This window comes from Castor canadensis, chromosome 9 (genome assembly GCF_047511655.1).
Source record: "Castor canadensis chromosome 9, mCasCan1.hap1v2, whole genome shotgun sequence".
In the NCBI taxonomy this organism is placed as follows: Eukaryota; Metazoa; Chordata; class Mammalia; order Rodentia; family Castoridae; genus Castor; species Castor canadensis.
Window position 1 is genome coordinate 142,104,702 of NC_133394.1, and position 23,964 is coordinate 142,128,665.

Here is a 23,964-nt window from a genome sequence, read left to right on the forward strand (position 1 = left end):
GAACAATACACGTTTGAATGATGAGTTCACTGAAGAGATCAGGAGAAAGATTAGAAAATCCTTGTAATCAAAGGCAAATGGGGACACAGCATACCAGATTCTGTGGAATATAGTGAAGGCAGTCAAAGAGGGAATTTCATATTTCTTGAGTGGCTACATTTTAAAAATCAGAGATCTCAAAATTACAGTGCTTCACAAGGTCTTACAAAAACAAAAACAAACCAAACTCAAATCCAGTGACGGGAGAGAAATAGTTTAGAATGAAACTAATGAAATAGAGACCAAAAGAATAATACAAAGGCTCAGTTATATACAGAATTGGTTCTTTGAAGTGATAAACAACATTGACAAAGCCATAGGCAAACTTAACAAAAGAGAGAAAAGACCTAGGTTATTAAAATTGGAGGCAAAAAAGGAGATATTACAACAGAAACCACTGAGATCCAGAGGATCATTAGAGATTATTTCGAATATTTATATTCCAAAAAACTGAAAAATCTAGAAGAAATGGAAAAATTCTATACACATGTGAGCTACCAAAATTGAACTAAAAATATATTAAAATAAAAACTTTAACAGACCAATAATGAACAACGAGATTGAAGCAGTCATTAAAAGTCTCCCATTAAAGAAAAGCCCAGGACCAGATAGAGTCACTGTAACATTTTTATCTTGCCTTTTAAAATAGAACTAACTAATGCTTTTCAAAGTGTTTCATAAAATAGGGCACAACCAAACTCATTCTGTGAAGCTAGTATTACCTGGATGCCAAGACTAGATAAGGACATAGCAAAGCAGGAATACTATAGATCATATATTTAATGAACATATACACAAAAGTCCTCAATACTTGCAAACCAGATTGGCTTCATTTAGGTTGCAAGAATCAAATTGGTTTCATTTAGGTTGTAAGGATGGCAAATCAATAAATGTTGTAATAGAGCACATAAGTGGAATCAAGAATTAAAATTACCTGGTTATTTCAATAGAAGCAGAAATTGCATCTGACAAAATTAAACATCCCTTCATGGTTTAAACAAAAAAAGCATGAAGAAACTGGGGATAGAAGAATCATATCTCAGCATGACAAAAGCTATAATACACCAAACATATAGTCAATATTATACTGAATGAGAAAAAGCTGAAAACATTTCCATGTAATCAGACACCAGGCAAAGCAGGCAAGGGTGTGCATTCTTACCATTCTTATTCAATACAATACTTGAATTCTTTGAGCAGTGAAACCAGAGAAAGAAAGAAAGATAAAAATGGAAACAGAAGCAGTCAAATTATCCCTGTTTGCAGATGATATGATCCTATACTTAAAAGACTCTAAACACTCCACATGAAGACTCCTAGATCTATCTACTAAATAGTTTCATCAAAGTAGCAGGATACAAATCAGCATACAAAAATCAGTAGCTTTTCTATATACTAATAACAAACATGCTGAGAAAGAAATCAGAAAATCTTTCCCATTCGTAAGAGCCTCAAATAAAATACCTAGTTATAAACTTAATCAAGGAAGGGAAAAGACCTCTACAATGAAAAGTGTAAGACAATGAAAGAAATTGAAGACATTAGAAGACAGAAAGATCTCCCATATTCATGAAGTGGCAAAAGTAATATTGTGAAAACGACTATATTACCAAAAGTGATCTACATATTAATACAGTTCCCATCAAAATTCTAATGACATTCTTCATAGAATATAAAAAAAAAAAACAATACTATTCATGTGGAAACAAAAAAGACCTGGAATAGCCAAAGCAATTCTGAGCAGAGTGCAATGCTGGAGGTTGATGATACTCAGTTTTAGTCTATACTACAGAACCATAGTAACAAAAACAGCATGGTATTGGCACGCATGCACACACTCACACACACACACACACACACACACACACACACACACACACACAAAAGAAGTAGAATAGAGAACCTAGAAATAAACCCACATAGCTACAGTTGTCTGATTCTTGACCAAGGTGCCAAAAACATATCTTGAGAAATGACTGCCTCTTTACTATAACTCTAGTAGGTCATGCAGCAAGAATTCTCAAATGGGATTGATCAAATTAAAAGAAAAATTGGTGCACACCAGAAAGACAAAACAGCCTGAAGAATGGGAGAAAATGTTTGCTAGCTGTTCATCTGATGGGATTAATATCAGAATAGATAAAGAACTGAAAAAAATTAAACAGCAAAAGATCAAGCAATCCAATCAATACATTGAAAAGATAACTTTTCAAATGAAGTGTAAGTGGCCAATAAATAGATGACAAAATGTTCAACATCTTTAGCCATCAGGGAAATGCAAATAAACTACATTAAGATAGCATCTCATCTCAGTCAGAGATGACTAATAGAGAGACTATCATCAAGAAAATGAAAATGACAAATGCTGGTGAAGGTCAGGGGAGGGAGCCCATATACACGGTTGGTGGGAATGTAAATTAGTCCAGCCACTATGGAAATCAATACAGAGCTTCCTGAAAAGACTAAAAATAGAACGATATGATCCAGCTTTACCACACTGAGTACATACCAGAATGAATCAAAGAGCATACACTAGAGATAACCTGCATACCTTTGTTTATTGCAGCACTATTCATAACCAACGTATGAAATCAACATAGGTGCCCTTCAGTGGATAGATGAATGAATGAAGAAAATGTGGTATATATATATATACACACAACGTGCTATTATTCAGCCATAAAAAAGAGCAAAAATTATGTCCTTTGCTGGAAAATGGAAGTGGAGAACCTTATGTTAAGTGAAATATGCTAGACTTAGGCAAATATCTTATGTTTTGTCTTGTGTGGAATCTAGAAATAAAAAAGACATGAAAGAGGAAGGGAGATAGTATGAACAAGGCAGGGGAAGATGCACATAAAAGAGCATAATGGAGGTTGAATATGATCAAAGTGTGTTATGTGCATCTGAATTATTACATGGTAAGAAAAAAAGAATATCAAAATGAGAACCAAATGAAGGAACTGTACTCCACTAGAATAGGAGGGTCCTTTCTGTATGCAGTAGATTTCTTTGCATATAAGTCTGGGGAAATAAAGTAATTAAAAAGAAACAGAATCTAGAATGTATGATGAATCAAATGAGACATTATTGCCAGCTGTTTGTCCCAGCTGGCTTCAAATTGATCTTCATGATCTCTGTGTCCTGAGCAACTAGGATTGCAGGCGTGAGCCACCAGTGCTGACTTAGTCTTTTAATTATTTCTACAAATGTCATTTATCCATCTGATTAGATTGTCCTTTGCTGTCTTGATACTGTACTGGATTCTTTTGTTGTTTGGGTTAGTTTTACTACCAATTTTTTTCTTTTGGCTTTCCATGATCACTATTTGTCTCTTTTTCCTGTTCTTGTGTATCTAAACAGTTTTCTTTTATCTAGTTGCACAAGCCCAAACCTCTAATACAATGTTAAATTAAGACAGAAGACAGAAGTGTCTTGTTATACTAGTAGTTAGTGGGAATACTGATAGTGCTTCCACAGTATTTATATTATTAGGTTCAAACACTAGGATATAACTCTACACATACAACATACATACGTACATACATGCATACATATTATGTTAAAGAAATACGTACCAATCCTGTTTATTTTTTAAAATCTGAAACATACTTTGATTGGGTCAAAGATCTTTTTAGTACAAATAGAGATGAACTTCATTCTTTTGTTCCTCTTTAAATTAATATGTGCAAGAAAGACCATATTGCCTACAAAATCTACAATATTTACAACCTGGCCCTTTATGGAAAATGTTTACTGACTACAGCTCCAGTAGACTGTTCAGTAGGGCTTTAAGTACAACATTTTCTGAGTTCTTACATGTTTAATTAATGGCTTTTGGTCACCTTTGAACCTGTAACACAAGATGACTGAAAACAAAAGCCTCGCCTCCTCACATATGCTATCCTGTGGGGTTGTCATTCTTCAAATATTTTTGCTGAAAAGTATCATTAATCAGATTTTCATTCTTTGTGATGTAGTCTATTTTGCTGTGATGTCCACTGCATTCTTTTTCTTTTTCAAACATACCAGTCTCAAAATTGATTATGCTATGTAAATTAGTCTAATATAAAGTAGACTAAGAAGTATAAATATTTTATTTCTTAAAAGTTTTCTTGATTATAGATTCCATGTAAGTTGTGCCACTATTTTGTTTTCTTCTTTAATACTCCAGGAAATAACCTGTATTGAGTTTTATTTCACTTTGTCTTTTGGTTTAACATATATTGCAATCTTCTTCCTCCTTTTTACTTTATTTTGTTTTTTTCTTACTCTTTTTCACACTTCTCTCTAAAGACCCTTATATTTTCAGACAAATATCCTATCAAGAATAGTCTTTATGACTGAATAAGACTCTGTTGTGTATACATACTACATTTTCTTTATCCATTCACCTGTTGATGGGCCTTTGGCTATTATGAATAGAGCTTCAATTAACAAATTAAGTCTTTATATTTGTAAGATCTTTTTTAAAATAAGTTTGTTCCTGAATATAGTCAGTTCTCATCTTTTCATTCATGCTTTTCTAAATTTCAGAGTTTTGGGGGGGCGTGGGAGGGTGGGTTTGAATTCAGGGCTTCATGCTTTGCAAAGCAAGTGCTCTTCAACTTGAGCCATGCTTCCAGTCCTAAATTTCTGAAATTTTATAAAGTGTTTGATTATTTCTGCATATTCTTATTTTAGAAATACATAATTCACTTTGAGTGGTGACACAGAATTCTTCTGTGTGGTAGTTTTTCTGTTTTATTTTTATAGAGACAGTTTTCACAAGTTGACAATGATTTCTCATTTGATTCATCATATGGTTCAGTTCCTTTTCAGTTACTTTATTTTCCCAGACTAGCAATGACTGCTGCATGCCAAAAAAAAGAAAATTACTGCATACAGGAAAGACCCTCCTATTCTGGTGCAGTAGAGTTCCTTCCTTCATTTGTTTGTTTGCTATAAAGGGATGAAGAAAAAACAATGGAGGGAAGATCTAAAGAAGGGTTTTTGCTAATGATAAAAATTGTAGCACACTGGGTGCTAGTGCTTCACTCCTGTAATCCTGTAATCCTAGCTACTGGAGAGGCAGAGATCAGGAGGATTGAGGTTCAAAGCCAGCCGGGGAAATAGTTCTAGAAACCCTATCTTGAAAATAACCAACACAAAAAAGGGCTGGTGGAATGGCTCAAGTGGTAGAGTGCCTACCTAGCGAGTGTGAGGCCCTGAGTTCAAACTTCAGTGCTGCCAAAAAAAAAATCCTTATGTTTATATATAAATTTAATATGATCCCCTGAGAGATAACAAAATTCTGCAGAGATAGCACACAAACACAAAAACAAATATGCAAGAATAAAAAGAGCTAATGCTGCCTCATCCAGATATTAAAACCTGTATAATTAAAACCATGGTACTGGCACCTGAATAGACAAGCAAACTCATTGCGAATAAACAGGACATAGAGAAATTTATATTTTGGGTGGTGTTTCATATCACTGAGGAAATAATGGACTGTTTAATAGGTTGTTTTAGGATAACTTGTCTCATGCATTGTGTTGGGTCTTTCTTCCATGCTAATTTCTATGAAGTTCTTTGTGTAATATATAGATTAGCTATTTGCAATATAAATTCATGTGTTTCCTCCTTGGTTTTTCATTTCCTTTAAACTTCAATTACTAAGGGGTTTTTTTTTTTTGCTGGACAGTTTTCTTCTTTATTTTAACATAAATGAATCTTTCAAATAGTTAATATTTTACTTACTGCAGCTGGGCTTTTTAAGTCACAAACTTTTGCCCTACATTCACATTCTGAAAGAATTCACTGACATTTTCTTCTAGCCCTTATAAGATTATATTATTTCATATTTAAATCTTTTATTTAATTGAAACTTATTCTGGTACACATAATAAAATACAGATCTAATTTTATCTTTTTTGAGTTGGTTTTCCAGTTATCCTAAAACAACCTACTAAACTCTCCGTTATTTCTAGCCCAGGCAAGTAATTCACGAGACCCAACTCAAAATTTCCCAACACAGACAGGGGCTGGTAAATTGGCTCAAATTGTAGAGCACCTGCCTCGCAAGCATGAAGCCCTGATTTCAAACCCTAATGTCACCAAAAAAAGAAAAAAAAATTACAAGTGTAACAGCACTTCATTAGAGAGCCTACCAGGAAAAGAAACAGTGACTGTTTTTGTGCTTCCTTAACAGAATATCTGATAGTGAATAGTTTTTAAAGAACATATTTATTTCTAATGGCTCTGGGCCTGGGAAGTCCAAGGTCAAGGGACCTTCTGTCCTTTCTTTGCTCTGGTGTCCTGTGGGAAGAGCAGGAGAACACACATCAGAAAGAGAAGGAAAAGGAACCAAACCTATACTTTCATCAGTAGTCCACTTGCATGACAGCACTCACCCCCACAATAACGCATTAATCCATCACTTAAAGGTCCCACTTCTCAACACTCTAGTATTGGCAATTAAGTTTCCAATAATCCCACCTTTTAGAATTTACCTGAAGGTACTTATTTAACATGAAAATAGACAGGTACAAAATTGCTCATAGACTCATTATTTGTGATAGCAAAATATCAATCTATATATAACCATATACAGTTATATACATGGAGAAAGGTTGACTAATCTGTGGTCAAAATATATAATGGATTATCATGAAATTAGAAAATAAAAAGAACTTTCTTTCCTTTTCCATTCTGTTTCCTTCCCCTTCCCCCTTCCCTTTTCTTCTTCCCCCTTCCCCTTTTTTCTCCCCCCCCCCTTTTCTTTTTCCTTCCCTCTTCTTTCCTTTCCCTTTCTTCTCCTCTCTCTTTTTTTCCTGTTTTCCTTTTCCTTTCCATTCTGTTCTTTCCCCTTGCTCGTCTAAATTCCCTTCCCCTGCCTCCTCCCTTTCTCCTCCCCTTTCCCTTTCCTTGTATGAACTCTGGGCTTTGCAAAAGTAAATGCTTTCATTGGAGCCACACCCCCAGTCATTTTGCTTCAGTCATTTTTTAAATAGGGTCTCATATTTATGCCCAGTCTGGAGTATGACCCTTCTATTTACATTTCTTACTTTGCTGTTATGACAGAAACACACCACTACACCCTGTTTTGTATTGGTTGAGGTGTGGTCTCCCAAACTTTTTACCTGGGATTAGCCTTCAACCACAGTCCAGTCTCTATGTGTCCTGGGAGCTAGGATTACAGGCATGTACCACTGTACCTGATCTTAATAGAGTACTCTGGATGTTGGAGAAAGGAATAAAAATATGGAATGGAGGAAGGAAAGGAAGAGCCTAGATTTTAGCATTGGAAGTATCAATTTGACCTCATGATTTAAATATATATGTATTTATTTGTATTTTCTTATAGCATATATATGATAGTGTATATGTATATATATTTATATCTATATCTGTGCTGTATGGCTGAATTTGGAACAATCTGTGCTATAAAATGAATAATTGTTACATGAAGGATTACATTATATAGCAAGAAAGAATCAATGAATCAGAGTGATGGCCAAACAAAAGGTAAGGACGGAGAAAAGAAGGCCTTTTAAAAAAAAGATACAGAATTGTACAGGAATAAAAACTTCCCACAGACATTAGATCAAGGGCAAACACAACAAGGGGATTGGACTTTGAACACATGATAAAAGTGAGAGCACACAAGGGACAGGTGAGGATAGGTAAGACACCTAAAAAATTAGCTAGCATTTGTTGCCCTTAACTCAGAGAAACTAAAGCAGATACCTTAAAAGCAACTGAGGCCAATAGGAAAAAGGGAACAGGTACTAGAGAAAAGGTTAGATCAAAAAGAATTAACCTAGAAAGTAACACCCACGCACAGGAAATCAATTTGAGTCAATGCCCTGTGTAGCTATCCTTATCTCAACCAGCAAAACCCCTTGTTCCTTCCTATTATTGCTTATACTCTCTCTACAACAAAATTAGAAATAAGGGCAAAATAGTTTCTGCTGGGTATTGAGGGGGTGGGGGGGAGAGGGAGGGAGCAGAATGGGTGGTAAGGGAGGGGGTGGGGGCCCCTTAGGGGGGTGAAATGACCCAAGTTTTGTATGCACATATGAATAATAAAAGAAAAAAAAAAACTTCCCACAGTCATTTAGGTTCTCTGGCTAGGGCCCTAGAAGTTAGATTAAGAAAAGATTTATAGGAGGAAAACAAACAGCAAGTGTATTAATCTGTACATCCCACACATGCAGAGGAGTCATGAGATTAGTAACTCAAAGGGTAGTTAGAACTTGGGTTCATATAGCTTCCTCCATGCCCCCACCTCTGTGCTGGGGATCCAACCCTGGACCTTGGGCTCACCTTACCATTGAGCTCCACCCCCATACAGCATTTTTTTTAAAAAACGTAGATTTTTAGAAAAATGGCAAGACGAAGGGAAAAAGCTTTGAGTTCCTAGAAAGTTTTGACAAAATAAATATATGGGAAAACTAGAGCAAGATAAGGGCTAGTTAGTAAATTGTGTTATGTGGATTCCTTTGATGCTTTCTTCTGCTGATAAGAATTTAGAATTATCTCCAGTATTTAACTTCTATACCTCCTGGTTGATATCCTGATTTATATCCTGCTTCTAGGCAATTAGGTGGAGGAATGCAGCTTTTCTTATAACTGCTTCCTCTCAGTTACTTTGACTTCATAACAAATCTTCTGTCAGAAGTCATATTTTGGGATGTCATATTCTGTTACCTTTCAGAACAAGTAATGGGATTACAAAATTATCGTTTTGTAGCCAGTAATGTAGTGACTAATTCTGACAAGAACGATCGATAGATGCTAAAACCATTGAAGAAATAAAAGATTTGTTAGAGAACAGGATAATGGCATATTACTAATACAAAGGGGGAAATGTAACTTTACAATGGAGAGATTTGTTGAGTACTGTCTTTTATTAAATCAACTGATCAACAACATCATTAATACTGCAACAGATTGATACGATACACCAAAGAGGCATATGCCCTCTGTACTAGTCCTGTCAACAAATGTTTGATCTGAATCTAAATCATGAATAATCTAACTTACATTGTGGGACATACCATAAAACAAATGGCATGAAAGTCAAAAAGGGCAGGAGAGAAAACACCTAACAATCAAATTCAACAGTGATTGCATCCTGAGATTGGAGAGGAAAAACCTATAAAAGATATAATAAGACAAAGGTAGGTTAGTAGTTTTATCAGTCAATTTTTCATTACTATAAAAAAATACCAGAGGCAGGGTACCTTTATAAAGAAAGAGGTATATTTAGTTCAGTTTTAGAGGTTCAGAGGCACAGCACTGGTATGGAATCAACTCTGATTAGGGTCCTCTTGGCTAGGTCACATCATGGCAGATAGCAGTGGTGGAGCACATGTGTGAAATGAGTGATCATACTGCCAGTCAGGAAGCAAGATATCTGAATGAGGCCAGGCCTGCTCTTGTCCTGAGAATGTTCTTACAAGAACTACCAAGAGAGCTCCCTTCATCCTTTCAGAAGGCAATGCCTTCAGTGACCCTAAGGGTCTTCCTAAGACATTCCACCTCTTAAAGGTTCACCACCCTAAGAACCAAGTTTCCAACAAATGATCTGTAGGGAAGGGGCAAAACATTTAAACCATATCCAAACCAAAGCAGTAGTATTTGAGTAGTTTATTGCTGTAGATTTGTCTGTTTCACACAATAAAATAGCATCTGTCATTCAGCATATTTTCAAGGTTTATCCATGTTAAAGCAAGTATCAGTTCTTTATTACTTTTTATGGCTGACTAATATGTTGTATGGGTATGTGTCCCATTTTATTTATATATTCACCAGTCCACAGACATTGGGTTGGTTCTACTTTTTGGCTGTTATGAATAATGTATGACTATTTCTGTATACATTTTTGTGTAGACATGTGCTTTCAGTTTTCTAGGGTATATGTCTATACAGGTGTGGAATTTGCTGGCTCATGATCATTCTGGATTTTTGTTTTCAAGGAGTTGTATATATATTTTCCAAAGTAGCTGTACCATCCTCATCAGTAAAACTTGTTTCCTCACATTCTCTCCAATACTCTTTATTATCTACATTTTTTTAAATTATAGAAATCCTACTGGATGTAAAATGGTACTTCACTATGGTTTTTATTTTCATTCTCTTAATGGCTAATGATGCTAAGAAGCATCTTGTCATGTATTTATATCTGTTAGTAGTATCTTCTGTGGAGAAATGCCTATTTAAATCATTTCCTCATATTCTGAACTTGATTATGAGCTGTAAATTTTTTGGTGTATAGGATTCTTTAGAAATATATGCATACAAGACTATATTATCTACAGACACAGTTTTACTTCTTTCTTTCCAATCTGAATGTCTTCTGTTTATTTTTTCTTGCTTGTTTGCCCTGGCTAAAATACTTCAGTACACTGTTGAGTAGTAGTGCTAAGAACATATATTTGCCTTGTTTACAATTTCAGAGACAAAGTCTTTAGTCTTTCACCATGTAAGTGTGGTATTTCCCATGGATTTTTTCATATATGCTTTTTATTAAAGAAGTTTTCTTATTTCTAGTTCATTGTTTTTATCTTGAAATGTTACTGTATTTTTGTCAAATGCTTTTTTCTGCATTGATATAGAGTGTGGTTTTTGTTCTGGTCCCTTTAATATGTAGCTTATATTAATTGATTATTTCTTAAATGTTGAACCATCCTTGCATTCTTAAGATAAATTCTTCTTGATGTATAGTTCTCACTATGAGAGATTCTGTTTGATAGCATTTTGTGTCTATATTAATAATGGATAGTTTTCTTTTTTATAGGTTTTGTATGCCTTCTTTGTCTGATTTTAATATCAAGCTAATACTAGAGAGTTAGAAGTATCCTTCTTTTTACTGAAGAGTTTGTCAAGGATTGGGATTAAGTCTTTTAATGTCTGGTTACTTTGTCATTGAAGCCACTGTTCCTGGGCTTTTCTTTTATAAAGGTTTTTGGTTATTGATTGATTTGATTATTGATTCAGTCTCTACTTTAAGTATTCAGATTTTCTAACACTTCTTGAGTCAGTTTGTTAGTCTGTGTCTTTCTAGCAATTGTACCATTTCTTCTTGGTTATCTTAATTCATTTATGTGTCATTTTCTCTAGTATTTCCTGATAGTGTTGTGTGCTTCTTTAAAAATTCTTTTCATTTCATTGATCTCTATTTTTGTTCTGTATTTCATTTTTATCAGCTCTAACCATTTATTTACTTTTTGCTTGCTTTAAGCTTTTTAATTCATTTTCTTTTAAAGTGGAAGGTTAGGTTACTGATTTGAATTTTTTTTCTTTTTGTAATACAAGCATTTGTAGCTATAAATTATCCTCTAAGCACTGCTTTACCTCACCCAATACCTGTTGTTGTGGTGGGTTTTTTTTCCATTCAATTAATACTACATTCTGATATTCTTTGTGCCCCTGTATTTGACCTTTTATGTGTTCATAAGTATGTTTTGTTATTTCTACATGTGTGAATTTTCTGAATTTATAAATTTGCTTCTGTTACTGATTAATAGTTTAATTCTTTTGTTATGGGAGAACATAGTTGGAATGTTTTTAATCCTCTAAATTTGTGTCTTGTTTTGAGACCTAACATATGGTGTGACTTGGGCAATTTCCATGTGCACTTGAGAAATGCATATTCTCCTATTATTTAACAGAGTATTCTGTGTATGCATGTTATGTCTACTTGATTCATACTGGTTTTCAAGTCTTCCTTCTTGATTCTTCTTTCTCAGTTTTTAATCCACTATTCAAAGTATTCAAACCTTTAACTATTGTTAAATCCTGTTTGTCTCTGTAATAGTTTTTTCCCCTTTTTGTCTTAGTATAACACATTCAGCTTTCTTTTGCTTACTCTTTTCATAGAATGCCTTTTTCCGCCCTTTTAAAAAACATATTGAGTCTTTGACGTTAAAGTGTCTTTTTGACAGTATATACTTGAATCATCACTTTTAAAATTCATTCTGCTAATCTGTGCTTTTTACTGGGGATGTTTAATCCACTTGTATTTAATTTAATTACCTATTAGGTTGTATTTACACCTTTCATTTTGCAATATGTGTTCATTATTCATTTCTTTTGGTTTCCATGTGCTTCCATTATGGCCTTTTTTTGTATTAAATAGGTATTTCTATTGTATCATTTAAATTCCTTTGTGATTTTTCTGGTGATTACAGTGAACATCCTAATTCACAAAAGCCTAGTTTTTATTAATGGCAAGTTAATTTCAGTAATATTTATTTGTAAAGGCCTCCTTTCCTTCCTGCCTCCTTTATGTTGTTATTGTCATTAATGTTGTCTTTTGTACATTGTATGTCCACCTAGACAGATTCATAATTACTGCTTCATACATCTACTTTCTAAACTAGATAGGATGTGGAAAACCTAGAAACAAAAAACATGTATACTTTTCAGACATTTATCCTGTATTTTACCAATGTAGTCATACTTGTGCTATTTCTTTCTGTGAATTTGATGTACTCTGTCCTTCTATTAGGGCAAGTCTACTAGTGACACAGTTTCTGTTTCTGTTTTCTGGGAATATCTTAATTTCTCCTTTGCTCTTAAAGGATAGTTTTTATGAATATATAATTTTTGGTTAATATTCTCTCTTTCAATACCTTGAATATGTCATTTCACTGTCTTTTGGCCTCCATGGTTTCTGATGTGAAGTTGACTGTTAATCTTATTGAGGCTCCTTGTATGTGATGTTTTGCTTTATTTCTTGCTCCATTCAAGATTTACTCTTTGTCTTTGGTTTTTGTCAGTTTAAGATGCAGCTAAATGTGGAGTTCTCATTTATCCTGCTTGTCATCTGTTGACATTCTTAATGTGTAGAAAAATGGTTTTCGCCAAATTTGGGACTTTTGATTTTTTTTCCTTCTGTCTCTTATGTCCACTGGGACTATCATTTGCAAATGTTAGAACACTTGATTGGGGTCCACAGGTCTGAAACTCTGTTCATCTCTTTCCTCCCTGAATACCTCTCCCTTCTTCCCTTGCTTCTCTCTGTGTCTCCCTGCATACCTCCCTCTCATCTGTCTCTGCCTTCACACTGAATAACCTCAATTGGCCTGTCTTGAGATTTTATGATTCTTCTTTCAGCTCAAATCATTTTAAATGACTGACTTAAAGTTTTGTCTATTAAGTCTTATGTCTAGGTTTCCTCAGATGTTTCATATTTGATGTCTTTTCTTCTGTGCATGGGCCATAATTGTTTCTTTCCTTACCCCCTAATATTTTGTTTAAAATTTGAATTTTGAAAATGATACAGAGTGAGTAGTGTGACCACTGTGGAAATCATATTATCCTCCACACCAGGGTTTTTTGTTGTTGATGTTTTTGTTTAATAACTTTCTGCGTTAATTCTGTGAAGTTGACATTTTTTTGTTTTAGTTACCCACTGATATCTGTTTTAATAGTTTAGTGGTGAATCAATTATTATGTAGAGGTTTCCTTAAATATCTAGAACCGTAAAGCTGTCATTCTTTTCCATGGTCTGTGTGTGTATTGGGGAGGAGGGTTGAGAACAGGTGAATTTAAAATACCACATAGCTCACTGTACTTACTGAGATTCAGTTGTAATTTGATTAGGCACTCTGAATGGTTGTGTTTGTTTAATTCCCAGAGTTCTTTCAGTTAATGTAATAATGCCACTTTCTCCCACTCCAAAATAAAAGCTCACACCAAAAAAAAGTATAAGCAATCAATTCAGAGAAAACCCACATTAATAGCATCAAATTTGAAGAAGGGGAATGCGCTTTCTGAAGCATATTTTCCTAGCTATCTGTCTGATTTGGTCTTTGCTCAATAACCATGTGTGCTTTTGACAGTACTAGGTCTTGAACTTGACCTTGAATCCTAGGCAAGTAGTTTACCACTTGAGGCATCCTCTCAGCCCTTTTTTTGTTTTGTTTTTGGTTAATTTTTATATAGGGTCTCACATTTTTGCCCCAGGTTGGTTTTAGGCTCCAGTCCTCCTATTTGTGCCTCCAGCCGGGACTTCAGGTGTGCACTACCATACCTGGCTTATTTGTTGAGCTGGGTCTCACTAACTTTGCTTTTTCTTAACAGTCTCCTGATCTCTGCCTCCCAAGTAGCTAGGATTGTAGGTATAAGCTTCCATGCCTACCAATAACTGTTTCTTGATTTTTATCATTTGCTTTCTGTATGGACTAAGAATTTTTTTAAACAAACATAGCCTGATAACTTTTATTTAAACATTCCTTCCTTTAGTTTATTGTCTTTTTTTTTTCTTTTTTTCACATTTTACTGTAATTACCAAAGAGAAGCCAGTAGACATCTTCCACATTCTCTTTAGAAATTTCCATAGATATGTCAACAAATTCATTAGGCACATTTTCCATTTTCCAAGTTACTGAAGTCAAAACCTTTCTGCCATTACATAAGGCCAATTTCTAATCACATTTACTGAATTTTCCTAGAGGTTTTCACCCTGCAGCTTCAACAAGTACGAGTCTTCTAACAGATTCTTCAAGTTATTTCAGGCTTTCATTAATGCTATCTTCAAAGCCCACAACGTGGTTATAAAGTCACACCTATATTTTAGTTTTTATTCAGTCGCAATTCATTAACATATACCAAAATCTGTGTTTTCTATGTAATAAATTACCTCCAAAATTTAGCAGTTTAAAACAATGAACATTTATTATCCCACATTTTCTCTTTCACACAAATCTTAAAGTAGCTCAGCTGGATAGTTGTAGCTTAGTCTCTCACAAGGCTGCAATCCAGGGGTCTCCTGGGATTGCAGTCATCTGAGATTTGATTGACCTGGAAGATCTTTCCATGCTCTTCATAGCTGCTTGCAGAAGGCTTTAGTCATTTCTATGTGATCCTCCCCATAGGGCCACTCAACCTTGGAGAAGGTGAGAGAAGAGAGAGTAAGAGTGAGATAGGGCATGGTAGAATATGAATATGAATATGAATGGAGGAGAGCACTGCTGTTCAACAGTATTCAAGATGGAAACTTCAGTCATTTATGCCCTAACCCTAAAGCAAAATATACTTACATAGTATGCTATTAGTCACCTGGAGCACCCGTGTAACGTGAGTAGACTATGCAGTAGCATAGTACCAGGAGGCACAGGAATTACTGAAAATTACCTTGAAACTGGCGGTCACACAGAGCATGTTAAACTTTTTTAATCAGTTAAAAAAATAGTTGGGGGCAGTTATCCATTTCCATGTGACGGTATTATTTCTTCTCTAGCCAAAAATTTCCCTTAGAATCAATGCAGGATTGCTTTTCAGACCACCCCACCCCATATCCTGACAGCAAAATCTGTGGATGCTCAAGTCTTATAGGAAATGGCTTACTATTTTCTTATAACCTCTACATCTACTCCAGTATGATACTTGTCTGATGCTTGTAAAAGTTTGAGTTTAAACTCCCTTACCTAGATCTTAAGTTGTTATTTGCTTTTTTGTAGTTAGGACAGCTAGAACAAGTGTTCTTGGAGGATTATGAACTAGTCATTAACTGAGCAGTATTGGCTATCTGTGTCTCCTTTTTTTTTTTCTTCCTTTCATATGTAGTTATTCCACAGTATAACATAAAGGGGACAAAATGTGAGTAGATGAATAGCACAGTTTAAACTTAGCTCTAAACTCAAATTTAAAGAATAGCTGTAGTCATACAATATGAGTTTAATTGTTTCTGCTCCTTTCTGGCAAATTTAATAATTTTGAGTTGAGAAGGTAATAATGTTAATCCATAAGTATCAGTACAATTAGCCAAAGTACCTAAAAGTAAACTAGTTGTTTCCTTTAAATACATATTGCAAAGTAAGATTAGATTTGAAAAGATGTGGAGAAGAATTTCCATAGAAGACTTCAAGATTTGTGAAGATAATTAAGAAGTGGCATACATTTGGAATTCTTGTCTCCAACATGGAAACTTCTTATTTTGTTAATTCACTTTAGTTAGGGTATATATGGTATTTCTATCTACTCTGGATCAATAAATATCACATGGACTTATAAATTATGTCCATTATATGTTCCCAGTTATCCACCTAATTATTTATAAAATACTTATTTGCCATTTTGTGATTGAAATAAAATATAGCTACTCCATCTGCATCTTTTTGCTTCTCATATTATTTCAATTATAACCTCTGATAACAGCTAACATTTACTGAACTGTTAATATGCCAGATACAAGAATCAGTATTTTAACTGTAATCTCATATAATCTCTGCCACATTTTGTGAACAAACCTATTGTGATTTCCCAAATTCTATTGTTTGTATTTTAATGGAGACGCTAAAAAATGGCGAGTGTATGTAACTAGCCTGTATTCATAAAGTTAACTAGCTTCCACCCTACGGGTAGGTCTTTTACTCCAGTGCCCCAAAACAAGTGCTTCTCTTCCCTGCCATGTTCTAATAAATAAATAAATAAATAAAAGTGAGGTCTAAAATGTTACTTTTTGAGCCAGTGGAATAGCTCAAGTGGTAGCACCTGCCTAGCAAGCACGAGGCCCCTGAGTTCAAACCCCAGTGCTGCTAGTAAAGAAGAAGAAGAAAAAAAAGTTACTTATACCCCATGTTTTTCAGAATTCAGAATTCTTTGTTTTGAAAGAAGTAATACAATGTATATTTTTCAGTATCTTCAGGAGGTCTAGAAAACATTGTCCTACATTGGCTTAGGTTGCATTTTGCTACCAGAAGTGATGATAGTTAAAAGAGTTATTGCCCTATAATGATAGATACTGTCTGGAGTACTTCTCTTTATATCTCTTAGACACATGTTTTAACTGATACTGAAATACAGAGTAGGGAGTGTTGTCTCTTCAGTCTCAGATAACCCTGGACCAGCACAGGCCTATTTGTATAATTCTAGTCTGCCTAGGTAAGAGTTTAAACGTTCAAGGTGCGGAGAACTAGTGTCCCTAGAAGTAGGCCTGTTTCTAAGAAGAAGAAGACAGAAGCATCTTACTCTTATTTATTAGTAAGTATCCTTTTTATTTATTAGTAAGTTAATCCTTTCCAGTTTATCAGTCATTCTACAGTCTCTGAAGACTAAACAAATGGATTAGAGTGAGGCCAGAAATGTGTGTAAAAAACCTCCCACCACCTAAAACAAAATTCTGTATCATTGTTATATACGTTTAAAAAAAATCTCCCATTATCCCACACCTCATGTAATAAAGTCATGTGATTGTTTTTATCTCTTGTACAAGTTTCAGGCAGGATTATATCCCCCTGCTGAACCTCATTATAGTTGTAATGATCTGCATGTTTTGGGATCAAGAATTAAGACCCTCAGTAGTAATAATTTACTTTTGTAGGAGAATCTTAAGAGATTTATGCTGAAGTATTTACAAGTGAAATATCCCAATTCTATATAATTTAGTTAAATACATGGCTCTACAAATTATAAAAAAGTCAAAAGAAAGCAAATGTGGCAAAATATTAACAGTTCTTGAATCTTGATGGATGCTGTGTCATTGTACCATTCAGTTTTTTTATGATCAAAAGTTTTCTATGTAAAAAGTTGAGAGAAAAATTCTGACAGGATATATATGAAATGCACATTTAATGAAATTGAAGAATTTAATTGGTACAGTTATAATAGTTCTTATGTTATCTTAATCAATCATGTATTTTGTGCAGTAAGTTGAGGTTTGTTTTACTTATAGATATAATTACATTAAAATGCTAAATGTTTTAATATCTAGTAGGACATAATTAGAATGAATATTAAAGTCCTAAAAGTAAGTTGTTCTTCTGTTTCTAATTCTTCTGTCTGTATTTTAGTTTGGAACAGAAAAGGTTTGTTTGTAAGAAATGAGCAAATATGTCATGTTTGGGTGGAGGTGTTATTTAAAACTGGATTGAGGAGGTTTGTATATCTTAAGTCCCAGAAACCATTGGCAACTATAGAGTCGTGCTAAAAGACATATGTTGTCATTATTATTTTAATAAAAATAAGTTTTAAGTAATGGTAATTTGTATTACTCTTTTTTGATGATTATTATATTTATTTCTTCCCTAGATCTTCCTCAGAACTGTGATCCTAACATTCCCCTAGTTGCTCAGGAATTAATGAAAAAGATGATACGGCAGTTTGCAATTGAGTATATTTCAAAAAGTGGTAAAATTCAAGAGAATAGAAATGGTTCAATTGGACCAAGTCTCATGTGTAAAAGTATTCAAATGAATCAAGCAGAAAACTCCCTTCAGGAAGAGCAAGAAGGCCCCTTAGACCTCACTGTGAATCGAATGCAAGAACAAAATGCTCAGCAAGGTAAGATTTTGTGTATGTGTTATATATATTTTTACATTTTAATATACTAAATACATGTGAGTTTTTATATTCATAGGGAAATTTGACTTAGAGGTAATAACACTTTTGGAACTTAGTATTACATTTTGTGTATATGACAGAGCAAATTTAAGTTACTCATCTCTTCACAATGAATTATATGAAAAGAGAATCATAATAAGCAAGTTAAAAAATAAAGGACACCAGTAGAGATGTTTATATGAAAGAATTATTTTTGTAGTGGACAGCTGAAAACATTAAACACTTGTTCAATTTTTGCACTTAAAGTGACCAATAAAAAGAAATAGATAATTCACCTTCTAACTGTTTATGTTGTAGTTAGATAAGAAAGAAAAAGTACATGTGATAAATATATGGAGCCATATAATTGACTGTACCAGAGGCACATTGTTTCCAGAAGTCTGAATGATACTTAGATCATGTTGGACTTTCTGTCTATTAGAGTTCATTTGAAAGAGAACCATGACTTCACAGAAGAAAGGCAAGAAAAGCCTTTTAAAAGTGTGAGGAGGATGCTAAATAAATGTGTGGAGGCAAGAAAACAAGTTGCTTTTATTAACTTAGGTTAGGGATCATGTCAGTCCTAGAAGCCATAAAAAGTAAGCATTAAATTTGATCCTAGTAGCCGGGAGCCAATGACCCATGTCTGTAATCCTAGCTACTCAGGAGACAGAGAACTGGAAGAGTATGGTTCGAAGCCAGTCCAGGCAAATAGTTCACGAGACCCTATCTGGAAAGAAACCATCACAAGAAAGGGCTGGCGGAGTGGCTCAAAACCCCAATACCCAAAAAAATTTAAAAAAATTGATCCTAGTTGTTAGTTCACTGCTCTAAAAAAGAATATAGTAGGGCTGGGGGTGTATCTAAGTGGTAGAACTCTTGCCTAGCGTGTGTTAGGCCCTGAGCTTGATCCTCAACAACAACCCCCCAGCCAAAAAAAAAAAAAAAAGTAGTAGTAGTAGTATACAGTAGTCATTATTGGAAGAAGATAGTCTTTTCAGTATTTAAGACATATTAAAATTCAGAGGAGTTGAAATACGGAAATAATTTTCCCTTGTTTCCTAATTTTAGGTTGAGTTTGTGTAGAAATATCAGATATTAAGCTGATAATTGGGGTGTAAGACAAATGTCAAAGAAACTGTGATATAAGACTTAAAGTACAGTACATACAATTTTGGACATTGTAAAGCAGAGGATTTAAAATTTTTTATTTCCTATCCATGCTTTATGCTCCCTCTTAGGGGAAGCAGTTAAGAGTTCTAAAGTAACTACAACATAGGCTTTAATATGTGACAGACTTGTGGTAGAAATCTCAGTTCTATTGCTTAATTTCCTTTTACAAGTTATTATCTAACAAAGCCTTAATTTCCTCATTTGTAATTTGGCCATAGTAATAATATAATAAACTTATGAACAACATGAGAATTAAATATAAATCAGAAAACTTATGAGATACTCAGATAGTAGAGTTTGTCCATATTCTCCTACCTCCCATTCTTTACCACCACAGAAGAGAAACTTTAGAAGTGATGTGATGGTGTACTATAAATATATACAAGGTGAAATGCTGAGCTAGGAAAGAGTAATGATAGTTGTTGTTAATCTGTCAGTAGTCTTGATAATTTTAATATTCGGGGTGACTTCTTGTCATGTATGATTTCAATGTTCTTACTTTAGGATAGATATCATTTAGTCAATATGGTTTGTAGTATAGAGGGCAAAGGAGAAAATGTTGATAGATAAAGAAATAGGTAGGGACCAGATAATAAGAAAGCCATGAAAAAGGGTTTTGTAACAAGATGAGATTTTCTTTCCCACCCTTACTTTCCCTCCTCTACTCTGCTCCTTCAGTGCTGGGGATTGAACCCAGGGTCTTGTACATGCTAGGCAAGTGCTGTCTCTATGAGCTGCATCTCTGGCTCCAGATTTCCTTTAATAAAACCATTCTGCCATACTGTAGGTTGCTAGTTTCTCAGATTTCCTACTTACATACTAAAAAAATGGAGCACATGCCTTTTGATTTCATTTAGTGTGTGTGTCTATACTCACAGAAACATTGTATGTACTAATCTTTCTACAAATTAACAGTGGAGGGGGTGAATTCAAGCATGTATATTTGATACATTGTAAGAAACTTTGTAAATGCTGCCTTGTGCCCCTACGCAGAACAACAATTTTTTAAAAAAGAATAAACAGGAAAGATAAAAATGTTAAAGTTGAAATAAAGATGATGTAAATTTTTAAATATCTCACTAATCACAGTGAGTTCACTGTCAGTGCCTTACTACACACACAATACACACTTTGTGAAAGTTTCATTGGCAGTGATAGAAGGTATAAGTCCACATTTCAAAAAGAATCCTTAAGAAAACATTTTGTGACCCCATTTTACTGTTCTTGCATGATAGTAGAATTCATAAAGCTCTCACACTGGTATTAGAGTGTTGAATCTGCCTTTTTATGGTTACGGCTAAGGGTTAACTATTCATATTCTCCTGTAGCTTCTTAACAATACTCATTTAGGCCAACTTTTCATTTTGTGAGTTACTTCATTTGAAGTACATAATAATCAGTAAATTCAACAGATAACCTAACCAAGTATTAATCCATTTGATACGGCTATAACAGAATGCAAGAATCTGAGTACTCCATAAAGAAAAGAGATTTATCTCTTACAGTTCTAGAGGCTAAAAAACCAAAGATGAAGGACCTTCTTGCTAGGTCACCTCATGATAAAAGGCAGAAGGGCAAGAGACCTGGAAAGAGGGAAAAAAGGAGAAAGGGGCAAAAAACTCATTCCTGTATTTGGATCTCACTGCTGCAAGACTTCATCACTTTTTAAAGATTCCACCTCTCAACAGTATTGCATTATGGATTAGGATTTCAACATACATATATATACTTTGAGGAATACATTTAAACTATAGGAAACCTTAAAAATGTGCATAATTTATGTATTTGTGCCTATAAATCTGTAAGCTTATTCCCAAATGGTTTTGCAGGTAACTTTATATAACCTTAAAGTAACAAATCTTGTTTTATACAATGTCAAAGAATAAAAAAAAGAGAGAGAAAGATTGGTATCATCTTAATACCAAAAAATAGAGAAAGGTAACAAAAGAATAGAAAAACGCAATTTACAAAACTAGATTCAAAATCCTAAATAGACACCAGCAAATTGAATATAGTGAAGTGTAAAAACATAAATGATGACTGTAGGACGTGGATAAATAAGTATTTGAAAAACTTGTATGATTTCCAAATTAAAGAAAAACTAATATCCTGATAGATACAGTAAAAAGACCTTATAAAAGCTGACACATTTATTATTTTCAAAAGGAAATGCTTTTAAACAGAGTTGATGGGCACTTTTACTACCAAAAAAACCCATTATAACCTAATGATTAGAAGTAAGGGACAAGACAAAAATGCACACACTACCAATTTTAGACATTTTATAAGAGGTCTTTATTTAAATCACCCAATTCAAAAATTCAGTTTTTAAAAACACCTTTTCTTCTATAGCAATAACAGCAGGAAAAACATTAAAACACCTAAGAGTGAAACTGACAAACAGTATAATACCTGGTGGAGTATTTTGAAGGACAAAAGATTTCAAAACTGATGGAGTATTTTGAAGGACAAAAGATTTCAAAACTGAACGATTGTACTTTAAGTGAAGAGAGAGACTGAAGATGATTGTTTAATGCTAACCTTTAGGATAATGTTTAAAATCTTAAATTCCAGGATTCAGCCCCTGCCCTCCCTGTCCAGTCTCACTTGTGTCTCTTCATCTTTCACACTGTCTTTCATCAGTTTCTTGGACTAGGTCATATCCTCTAATCATTAGAATACTGACACATGTTGGTGCCTCTCTATAAAAATTACCCTGTACACTAACCAAGTTTTTCTAAATAAATGTTGGTTAGGTTTTTTTTTTTTTTTTTTTCAGATCCAGCATCATTTCCTTAGGGAACCTTCCCCATACTCCCAACTGAACACACAGATGCATACACGTACACCCTATATTCTTAACAATATACATATTTAGTTTTGGGCTTCTCACATTTTCTCATAGCCTATATTTTGCAGCACTCATCATCCTGATAATTATTTGTTTCAGCTACCTTATGTGTTTGCTTGTCACATTTGCTTATTTGTCCTTGTTTTCCTTTGGATTAAGTTTTCCCTTCATTTCATTTGTTTGTTGCTGTTTGGCTGGTAATTATGTAAGAAGCTTTAAATGTGTAGTTAACAATTAAGAAATGAGGCATTTAGAGTATATTCACTAGTCACTTTAATACTTTAAAATGGTATCATTTTACTATTCTAGAATTTTACTATTAACTGAGTTCTAGAAAACAAAGCACTTAGACAAAGTCAACAGTTTGCCTAAAGTCTGTGTGCCTTGTGTTGCTACTTCTAGTAAATACTAATTATCCAGTTCTCTTACTAATACAACATTTTCTGTTCTTTTTGTACGACGTGGAACTCTCCAACTTTCCAAATACCATTTGAGCAGCTTTGAATGAAAACAGTCATGTGTGAACAAATCAAGTGGTTTTTTTCACTAGAGAATGGTGGGAGAGGTGACCAAAAGTTGGTTTTAAGCAGATTATATATTGTGTAGTATGTCAGTTTCTTCAAGTCACCTTGCAGTGTCAGCTCATCCTCCACTCTTTTTTTCCTATGTAGTGCCTTCCCAGTCATGTCCTATTGCTAAAACCATTTAAGATAAACACGTAACAGCCACATATCAAATACAAGTGTCAATTTTAGATCAATACTAAATCAGCACAATATGAAATGATAAAATGTTAGGATTGCCTTTCTGTTACAAATATAAAGCTTTTTCTCTTGCAAAAATTTATAGGGGATGGAGTGTTAGATCTCTCTACAAAGAAAACCAGCATAAAATCTGAAGAGTCATCCATATGTGATCCTTCTTCTGAAAATTCAATGACTGGGTAAGCAATATCTAGGAAACAATATTAACATAAAATTATCTCTGCAGAGAACTCTTAATACTATTTTGAGTAGTACTGACATATCTAGTTTTCCTCCAGAATTTTTGTCACTCATAAGTGTGTCTCTCATAACTTTCATTTGTCCTTTCTCTTTCTTTTTTCTTCTTTCTGTTAAAGAAAAGTTATCAGAACAATCACCAAACTTTAGTTCATGTTACTAAAATGAACTATCAACCTAATCACAGAATACAAACTAAGAAGCAGGACAAGTAAGAGAACTTAAATACTTGAGGCACTTTTAAGGGAAATAATGTGATTTCAATATTTAAGTTTTTAAAACAATGAAAAAATTCTAAAAAGTACTGTACTTACTAATTCTTAAAGCTAGCTTATAGCATTTATATTTTATTTCCTTGTGCTTTAGATGTGGTGGCAAATGATTTAATATATCTAGTAATCGCCACAAAAAGTCCTCTCATGTTTTGAAAGTTGTTATTAATTTAAATAATTACTAGTGAAATGCTGTTCTGTTGGATTTTTGGATTTGTTTGTAACTTTTTACATCTTCACATTAACTACATAGAAAGCTTTTTTGTCACACATAAAACTGAGATGTAGAGTGTAGTTTGTTTCAACTAAGGCT

General features: G+C 33.9%; 1 protein-coding gene across 10 annotated transcripts in view; it reads left to right on the forward strand.

Annotated features, from left to right (window-relative positions):
- Lcorl (ligand dependent nuclear receptor corepressor like) overlaps positions 1-23,964 on the forward strand; it is a 135,119-nt gene that overhangs the window by 67,628 nt on the left and 43,527 nt on the right. For all 10 annotated transcript variants that reach the window (XR_012435864.1, XM_074042543.1, XM_074042539.1 and 7 more), the window contains 2 exons: positions 18,064-18,315; positions 23,228-23,321. Coding sequence is in view for 9 of the 10 variants with exons in the window: in XM_074042543.1 (XP_073898644.1) it covers positions 18,064-18,315; positions 23,228-23,321 (346 nt within the window). In the remaining variant the exon portion in view is untranslated. The remainder of the gene's footprint in view (positions 1-18,063; positions 18,316-23,227; positions 23,322-23,964) is intronic.